The following is a 10504-nucleotide window of genomic DNA, read 5'->3' on the forward strand; positions in this document are numbered from 1 at the left end:
TTTTCTCTTGTTTCATTATACTAAGAAGAATCCCTTAAATTAAGGCCAACTTCTTTCAATTGCATGGACATGTCTTTGTCATTCTGCAACATTTGCTCTATAAGACGCACATTTCCACCCACTTTTGCAGGGAGGGAGTGCATCTTATACAGTGAAAAATATGGTATATAACAGCGATGGCTAGCCTTTTTCTCGTCATGTGCCAAAAGCGTGCATGCCAGCACCCATAATGCAATGTGTGCCCCCTGAGCATGCACGCACGAACCGTATGACCCCTCCCACCTGTTTCACATGCACATGTGACCCCCCACCCGTTTTTGGCCTAGCAGGCCTCCTTGCAGCCTCCTGGGTCAAAAAATGGGCCGTGGGGGGCACATCCCCCCACACCCCATTTTGGGCCTAGGCCTCCCATTTGGGTTACCACAATACATTCTACACTGACCTGGGCCCAAAAATGGGCTTTGGGGGAGAGACACAGCACCCCCTGTGCTCCTCCCCCATGCAACCCCCCTGCACATGCGCCCACGTCTCTCGCATATGCCCCACCCCTCAAAAAAATCAGGTGGCCAGCGGGAGGCATGCGTGCACATGTGCAATGGAGCTGAGCTGGGCGACAGCTCACGTGCCCGAGAGAGGGCTCTGTGTGCCAGCTGTGGCATGCGTGCCATAGATTTGCCATCACAGGTATATAATTTGGTTCTGGTGTTAACATAATGTAAAACAACCTTTGTGCAGTATCTCAGTCTGATATTTATATGCTCTGAAGACTTCCCTTCTATGGTTATGAGGAAGAGCATATTTGCCCTCAGAAAACAATATAATGCGTTATGAGATGTATAAAGAGAGAGTATCTTCGCAACATAATACATTATGGGGGAGAAGATGCATCGAAGTACGTGTTTCCATTCATACCTTTCCAACAATGGGAAAGGCATTTATGTTCCTTTGACATAAGGAAACATAAATTACATGCAATGATTTGTCAGAGAAGGAAAATTACTTATTAATGTAATAAATGTATGTTTTAAAATTTTTACTAACTCAAGTGCTGAGTGTAAAATGCATACTTATGGGAATTTAGTGTAACAAGACTCAACAACTGCCTTGACCTCATCTTCTGCAACAATCCAAACTCAATTTACGGAATACAAATTAAAGAACCTTTTTCAAACAGTGACCACTGCATGATTGATTTTCGTCTCAATATACGTCCATACTTAATTCGCCATAACACCAGAACTCCCAACTACAACTTCAAGAAAGCCAATTACGACCTTATAAACAACGATCTTTCACTTCTGAACTGGCAAAATCTGTTTGCAACCTGCATAACCGCTGATGACCTCTATAGAATCTTCCTACTTGAAATCAATAGAGTCATTAAATTATATGTACCACGAATGACTACCATGTCCAAGAAAACAAACTACCCATATCAATAAAAAGCTTCAATCAAAAAAATCCTCTGGAATAGAAACAAAAAAGGCTATGTTACAAACTTCAGAAACCGTTACAGAAACATATGCAACCAAATTAAAACTGAATGCACAAATTACCACACCAAGCAAGAAGAAAACCTTCTACGCACAAATTCCAATCGTGCCTTTTATAATTTTGTCAACAGTAAACTTAAAGATTCAAGATCCATCCCACCACTAAAAGATTCTAACAACAAAGAATGCAATGACGAAACAGTCAAAGCAAACCTCTTCAACATTTTCTTTGGCTCAGTTTTTGTTAACTCCGATAACACATATCCAACATTCCACAAACGAACCAGCAATGACTATGATGATTTAACTCATATAGATTTCACAGAAGACAACGTTGGTAAAGCTCTTCACAACTTAAAACCATCGCTTTCTATTGGACCTGATGGTCTATGTGCATATTTCTTAAAAACTTTCCATTAATATAGCTGAACCCCTAAGTATTATCTTTGATAAAGCTTTCACTACCAGTTCTCTTCCCAAACTTTGGTCACTAGCCACAGTCATCCCCATCTTCAAAAAAGGAGACCCCAGCTTAGTCGAAAACTACAGACCGATCTCCCTTTGCTCGTCACCTGCAAAGTCATGGAATCTATCATCAATCAATCCATTACCTCACACTTAGAAACTAACAACCTACTCTCCAACAAACAATTTGGTTTCAGGAAAAAGTTATCATGTAACTTACAACTTCTCCACTGCAAAAACATATGGACTTCAAATCTAGATCAAGGCAAATCAATAGATGCAATCTACATAGACTTCTGCAAAGCTTTTGACTCAGTAGTACACGATAAACTTCTCCTTAAACTAACATCCTATGGCATCTCAGGACCCCTCCACAAATGGATATCTGCTTTTCTGTCTAACAGACAACAAGTGGTCAAAATTGGCAATGCTTTATCAAATCCTGTTCCTGTCAAGAGTGGCGTTCCTCAAGGCAGCGTCCTTGGACCAACACTCTTTATTCTATACATTAATGATCTTTGTGACCATATCTCAAGTAATTGTGTTCTCTTTGCTGATGTCAAACTATTTAACACCACAGACAACACTTCTATCATTCAAAACGACCTTGACCATCTAACCGCTTGGTCTAAAATTGGCAGCTCAAATTTCAACCAGCAAATGCTCAGTCTTACATATAGGAAAAAAGAACTCTAAAACTAAGTACATACTAGATGGACATTACCTTACAGACGACCCCCATCCCGTTAAAGACCTTGGAGTTTTCATGTCAAATGATCTAAGTGCCAAAGCCCACTGCAACTACATAGCAAAAAGCTCTAAGAGTTGTAAACCTAATTTTGCGTAGCTTCTTTTCCAAAACACCACACTACTAAGCAGAGCATATAAAACATTTGCTAGACCAATTCTAGAATACAGCTCACCTGTTTGGAACCCTCACCACATCTCTGACATCAATACAATTGAGCGTGTCCAGAAATATTTTACAAGAAGAGTTCTCCATTCCTCTGAAAACAACAAAATACCTTATCCCACCAGACTTGAAATCCTAGGCTTAGAAAACTTGGAACTCCGCCGACAAGACCTAAGTTTAACTCACAGAATCATCTATTGTAATGTCCTTCCTGTCAAAGACTACTTCAGCTTTAATTGCAATAATACAAGGGCAACCAATAGATTTAAACTTAATGTAAACCGCTTTAATCTAGATTGCAGAAAATACGACTTCTGCAACAGAATCATCAGTGCTTGGAATACTTTACCTGACTCTGTGGTCTCTTCCCATAATCCTAACAGCTTTAACCAAAAACTTTCTACTATTGACCTCACCCCATTCCTAAGAGGACCATAAGGGGCGTGCATAAGCGCACAAACGTGCCTACCGTTCCTGTCCTATTGTTTTTCTTTTCTTCTTCCTATATATGTTTATATGTGTATATACTATATAATCTTTTTGTATGATGTTGTGACAAAATAAATAAATAAATAAATAAATAAATAATAGCAAATCCAAATTTTTGGTATTTAAAACAAACATGGACAAAATAGCTGTTAATCACTCAATCGTTTTGAACTTTTCGTGACAGAATGGATATCATTGATCAAGGCTATGTAGCAGCAACTTATCTTCTACTGGCCTCTTTTTTATTGTTTTCTATTTTTCCAATCATCACAGTCTTCTCCACATTATATATTCCACATTATATTCTTCCTTCACATTATATATTCACAATATTTAAGCTCTAGCATTATAAAGCAGTCTGGTTTTACTTTACCAGCTAGTGAATGATTTGTACTTCCTGTGGTCCAAGGAACTCTGCAAAAATCTCTCCAATACCACATTTCACAGAATAAAACAGACTCATATTCTTATGCATAGCGAAGCGGCACAGACTGATCTTAATTGCATCTTTATGTTGTTGAATATATTCTAGGCTGTACTAATTTCTACCTATCTATATACCATATTTCTAGGGTTCAACACTACAGAGAAATTTCAGCAATCTCCCTGAACTAATTCCAGACTTCATAAAGAACAGTAGCTATTCCTGTTTCAAAAAAAAATCTATTACAAATGAACCATAAGCTTCCTTAAACATAAGTAGAGTAATATAAAGAATATCTTGTTATGCCAATTCTTAATGATTCAAAATAAAGTATGACTTGTAGAAAGGTTTGATGCCACATAACACACATTTACAACAAACAACCATGATGCCCATCTGTCTTTACAAAATAGGCTGCCATCCTATTAAGTACATAAAGTCACAAATTAAATGTTGTTCAACTAATTTGGGCTATTATTTACCTCTTTCTGCTGTAGCTGATTACGATAATCTATAGATTTTTGCTTTATCTGAAGCTCTGCTACTTCGTTCTTTTCTTCAAGGTCATTACAAAACTTTTTCAACCTGTCGTTCTAGAAAAAAACGCATTGAAATATTAATAAACAAGAGCCTAAAATTAATTTAACCTAAAGTACATATTAGGTCTGACTCCCAAAGACAAGAACAAAAATGTATTTTTTTTCTATTTGCTTCTATTTGTTTTTCAGAAATAGCATCCTACCTCTGATCTCAGTGTGGAATGAAGGCTTTCTACATCTCTCAAACTATTGTCCAATACAGGCAAATCATCTGCAGCACCTGAAAAGAGCAGGAAGGGAAAGAAGATGAAGATATTATATTCTCTCTCACACGCACACACAGACACATGTACATACGTACATACACACACACACACACACACACACACACACACACACATTACACCACCACAAGTACCAAACATGGGATTTCTGTTTAATTCTAGGGAGATGAAAGTGTCTCACTCTGAATGGTTTTTAATATCTTTTGCAGATAACATTGATCAGATTTGCCTTTGCATTTCAACATTAAGCCAACAGTGTGATGTGGTTCCAAAAATGCAAATGCACCAAAACAAATATAACTGTGGAATTCACAATAAGTAGTTATTCAACCGTATCTTTCTTTAATCAGATTCCCACCCTTGAGTCCTGCACTCTTTGAACAGAAATCAGAAAAAAATGATAATAGGTTCAGACAAATCAATAAGAATGATTAAGGGACTAGAAACTAAGTCCTATGAAAAGACATTAAAAGAGATGAGCAAATTTAATCTAGAAAAATATATCCAATATATAGCACTGTTCAAATCCCAAGGTTGTCATTCATAAAGTCAAGAATTGTTCTTTCTCATTCCAAAGTTCCAACACAGAAACTTTACTAGATATTACAAAAAAAACAGCCTAACAGTAAGAACAGTGTGACAGTGGAACCAAATACTCAACAAAGTGCCAGGCTCCTCTTTCACAAATTCCTCTTCCTTTTGCTCCTTTTGTTCAGCAGAAGGCTAGACTGCAATCCATCTGGTATTGAACAGATGTTAGACTCAATAGCCTAAATGGTTTCTTCTAACGATACGATTGAATGACAAAATCAGTCAGGGAAGACTCAACCCAAAATTAATTAATATCTCCTTTAGATGACGTGAAGTATATTCCATCCTATTTTAAAAAAGCAGGTTATAAGTCTACTCTACTCTTGAAGAAACATTTCCTTGCATCAGAAGATTGAGCAATTATTGTATAAGTCAGTTTCAAGCATCCCATTTAACAAAAGCAACCAAGAATTTAGTGGCTTCACAACTTCAGATGCATCTGGACAGTGTTTATCTGGACTAATGCAAATTGGGCTTTCAGCTGGCAAAACCACAGTGGCCAAAAATTGGAAGAGACCAGGTTACATACAATAGCAAAGAACTGAGATCTAACTGAGATCTGTACAAACTATTGCATAATATCCATAATTTCACATGCCAGAGAAATATAATACTTAGGCTCATCCAATGTAGATTTGAATCCTTTATGTAAAGGGAAATATTAGACATTCAAACTGGCTTTAGAAAAGACTGAGCAAGAAGATACATTATTGCCAAGGCATGCTGGATAAGTGAGAAAGCCAAAAATCCTCCAAAGTAGTCAAAATATACTTCACTTACTACACAAAGGCTTTGAGTTGCATCAGCTCTGGGAATGTCCTTAAGAAAAAGGAAATCCTAGAATATTATACTGTCCTCATGCCAAATCTATGTGCAGGATAGATAGCCACAAGTCAATTAGAACATGGCAAAACAGACTGGCTCTACTTTGGTAAAGTAATAAGAAAGACTGCATGCTCTCTCCTTATTTATGCAAGCTATATTCTGAATACAGGTAGTCCTTGTCTTAGGACCATTCAATTTGTTACAACAGCACTAAAAAAAGTGATTTACGACCAATCCTTAAGACCACTTAAGACCATCACAGCATTGTTGTGGTCACCTGAACCTCATTTGGATGCTAAACAACCAGCAGGTATTTATGATGCTTGCAGTGTCCCAGGGTCACACAATCACCATTTGCAAGCTTCCCAGCTGGTTTTTTACAAGAAAAGTCAACAAGGAAGTTGCCAGGAGGTTATAAGTCACAGTCATGTGATGTCTTGCTTAGCGACCATGGCAAAAATGTTTATAAAATCAGATGCAATCATGTGATGCCTGACTCAATGTTCTGGCCCCAATATTGGTCATATGGCGAGGACTACCTGTATACTATATATTGAAGGGAGATGAATTGGAAAAGATGAGCATAGTTTTAAAACTCAAGAATAAGCTGCTCCATGAGGTTAACATTTAGATAATTGCAAAGCCACCCATCATGGAAAGTTGGGTGGCATACAAGTTTAATTATTATTATTAACATGCAAATTATTTGCAAGATCCAGTAATAAAATAGTGAAAAAACAGGACTGTGATTTATTAACAAGACCAAAGTAATGTCAATAGGTTCAGTAAACAGCCTTAGGACTGACAATAAAGACACAGAAATAGTGGATATTAGAAAATATGTTTTAGGATCAGCTCTCTACAGTAAAAGAACCATCAGTCAAGGAATACACTACAAGCTAGCACTTAGCATAAATGAAATGTATAGCATCTGATTATATTTTCCAAATAAACTTTGAAAAAGATAATTAGATGCTATAACATGTCATTATCTATAAAGATTAGAATCATGCAAACAATGGCTTTCCCTGTGACATTCCATGGATGTGAAAAGATGGATTTTTGAAGAAGCAAAATAGAAAGAACACTGAACTTTGGTGTTGGAAAAAACAAGAAATAGCAATGAAAACAAACAAATGAATCAGGGAATAAAATCAGAATTCAGGTTTAAATGACCAAGCTTTAAGAATTTGGATGCATTATGCAAAGACCAACATTCCGATAAGTCCATTAACATTGGAAAAAGAAGAAAGAAAGAGGCTAAGAGTAACCAGCAATAAGAAGGATGGAGTTGATTACAATAGCAATGAATACACCACTGAAATACTTAAAAAGGCCAGACTGAAGACAAGACCATCCTAAAGAAAGTCTGTCTATGTTTGCAAAGAGTGGAAACAAACTTAAGGCTATATAATCCATCAATTAATCATCAATTTAGCTACTGAGGACCTTTCTAACAGAGCTGTCAGATTAATTTCAAATCTGGAACTATAATGCCATTCATCTGATCTGCTTCTTTGGCTTACAAATCCATCCAGACTGTTTTTCTTGTTCGACATCATACTTGTGACACTCAGTGTAGAAAAACAACATCTGCCTACAGAGACAACTATTAAAATAAGCCCAAAGCAGGTAAAACAGAAGGCTATATAAGCCCTCCCAACCTATTTCTTCAGAATAAAATAAAGAACTTCTACATCAAATTATGATACCTTAGAGGTGACTTTATTAATAAATGACTGTTGGGAAGGCCACTTCCATGCAAGAAAAGAATGAATACTATACAAATAATGAGGTACAGAAAGAACCTATTATTTTTTTAGTTTCAAGAAATTACTTTGCAATAATTTACTACCTTGTATACCTATGGCCTTTTCTTTGGATCCTAAAATGGAGAATAGAATCTATTCTATAACCTGTATACTGTGTATATTAATTAGCAGCTTTTCTTAAAACAAAGTAATCCATATGGAAGAACTAATCTGTACAGGAATTGTGGAATGCTGCTGTTTTGTATGAATGTAATACTGTAATAATACTTATAATACACGTCTTGGACTTTGGCACTTTCTCTCTCTTCTATTATACAGCTTGCTATCACTTCTAAATGAAGACAGTGCATTGCTTTGTTCTTTGCATCATTAGCAATTAAATTATCTCCTGGAAGCTCACCCACTACAGGTTTAATTTAAATCGGTACATCTCTTTATTCAAGCAATTCTCTGTATATTTGAATCAAAATTATTACACACAGTTAGTAGTTCTCTAAAACTGCTTTGTAACATAATTTATGGAAAATTACAATCTAAAGAGCCTTTTGATACATTTCTCATGTTTTGTCCAGTACTATCTTCTTCCTCTATATTACAATGTTGCTATCCTTCTTTTCATAAGACATGCTTATTGTAACAGAATTATTCACAATAAGGATTTAAAGGATGAGCCTGAAGACATCTTAAATATTTTGATCAGCTGCACTAAATACTTATTTCTTAGTTCTGATCAAATGAATGTTTTAGTACATGAAGCTATAAAAACCTTTAATACAAATGTTATTTTAAAAAATTTAGTTTCAAGAAACTACTTTGGGATAATTTACCATCTCATACACCTATAGCCTCTTCTTTGGATCCTAAGATAGAGAATAAATTATCTTACAAAAAGAAAGTCATCAATTTATAGTGCAAGCACCTAAGGCTTTTCTTAAAACAAGCTTCTCAAGATTCTATGATCCTTGAGCTCTGTGTCCATCTGTTTTTTTAAAGGTAGCTTTTCCTAATCTGACATTTTCAGATATATTAGGGCAGTAATTCTCAGAATTTCCAGTTGGCATGTAGGTGCTGGTCGAGTGCCTGCAGGCTATATGGGTCTGGATGGGAAGGAACTGGTGTTAGCTCAACCCTGGGAAGACAAAATGGCTCTGGGTTTTTGGTCCCCCAGGCCCAGATGAAATTTCATTTCTGACTCTGGATGGGGTGGCATTGAATGGGTACGCAGTTTGGGGCCCTTCTAAACCCATCACTTCTGCTCAAGGAGCAGGTGGCAACCATGTGCAACCATATGGGGAGGTTGTCTTTGTACAGATTCATCTGGTATGCCAATTGCATCCTTTCCTGGACTGTGAGGCCTTGGCCACTTCCCATAGGGATTACTACAACACGCTGTACATGTGGCTGCACTTGAAAACTACCCAGAAGCTACACCTAATCTAGAAAATGGTGGTGCACGGAGTGATCGGTGTCCATAGGTTTACCCATATGAGTCCTCTGTTGTGTGAGCTGCAATGATTCCCAGTTTCCTTCCGGATTTAAAAGCTTATATGGCACAAGGTCAGGTTATACGCAGGACTGTCACTCCCTGCCAGACCAGATAGGGTGGGCATGTTCCTAGTTCCTTCCCTTGAATATTGCCATCTTATATACCTTGTATTCCTTTTCCTTACTCTCCTAGCCTTCCCTAAACTACCTAAGACTGACTGCTGGGATATGATGAAGGGAATGAGAGGATTTATGGGTTTAATTCATATATGTATTATGTTGTTTTAATTGTTGATCAGCAAACAACCAGGGTTTGATATAAGTCGAGTGGCTACAGTATATAAATATTTTAATTAAATAATGGAAGTTGCAGTTCCAAGTTCTTTCTAGTATACCGGGTGGGAGCTATTCTTTTGCTTGTTTGATCGCAAACATTCGGAGTTATTGTTTAAGGGACAGAAAGCAGAAAGGGTGAATTAAAGAGAAAACTTCCTAGGTTAAAAAAAAACTGCCTTCCTCTCTTTCAGAAGTACCTGGTTCTTCCTTGTTTTTCCCACAGGAGGGGAAACATATGCCGCCATTCTCCACCTGGAGGACACAGGTTAATATTACCGAGAATATCTCCACAACCTAATTGGAGAATTTTTGGGGGAAGAATCCCCGTCCCCAGTCCAGAAACCTCTAACCTGTCATATCCTGGCCTTCTGGTCAGGTTGATCCTAACCTTAACCCTAACACACACACACACATACAAACACAAACACACACCCATCTCCATCGCCGCCTTTTCTTACCTCCCACCTCTTCTGTCCCTTCTAAGAGCATATCCTTGGTGAAGCTGGAGATATGCCCGGTCAGTGTCGACAAACTGCCTCCGACCTGTCCCACCAGGGACTGGCCGAAACCCGCACCGAGGCCCCCCAGCCACGACGACATCCCAGTCAAGGCTCAACACAGTCCTCGGGCAAAGAGAGAACGCACGACAATAACAATGAGCTGGGATCTCCGACGCCGCTTTCCCAAACCCAAGTCGGGTGCGTCCCTCGCTTCAAGCAGAGCAGCAAGCTGCCGGGTGACTTTTTGTGGGGGGAGGGTCTAAAAAAGCTCGTATCGTAGGATTTCTACCGGCCTGCGGTCCCGACCGGGGTTTCTCAATCAGCTGTAAGGCCTCCGGATCGAGCTGCCACCTCAACGGCCGCCATGACACCTCCGGCTCATCATAGA

The 10504-nt window shown here is 38.1% G+C and overlaps 1 protein-coding gene across 1 annotated transcript in view; it reads right to left on the reverse strand.

Moving 5' to 3' along the window:
• Positions 1-10492, reverse strand: part of TRIP11 (thyroid hormone receptor interactor 11) — a 46527-nt gene extending 36035 nt beyond the window's left edge. Inside the window, exons 1-3 of the mRNA XM_058162577.1 lie at positions 10075-10492; positions 4527-4603; positions 4267-4377 (exon numbers count right to left, since the gene is read on the reverse strand). Coding sequence (XP_058018560.1) covers positions 4267-4377; positions 4527-4603; positions 10075-10216 — 330 coding nt within the window. The 5' untranslated portion in view covers positions 10217-10492. The remainder of the gene's footprint in view (positions 1-4266; positions 4378-4526; positions 4604-10074) is intronic.
• Between the last annotated feature and the right edge of the window lie 12 nt (positions 10493-10504).

Source organism: Ahaetulla prasina, chromosome 1 (genome assembly GCF_028640845.1).
Source record: "Ahaetulla prasina isolate Xishuangbanna chromosome 1, ASM2864084v1, whole genome shotgun sequence".
Lineage (NCBI taxonomy): Eukaryota > Metazoa > Chordata > Lepidosauria > Squamata > Colubridae > Ahaetulla > Ahaetulla prasina.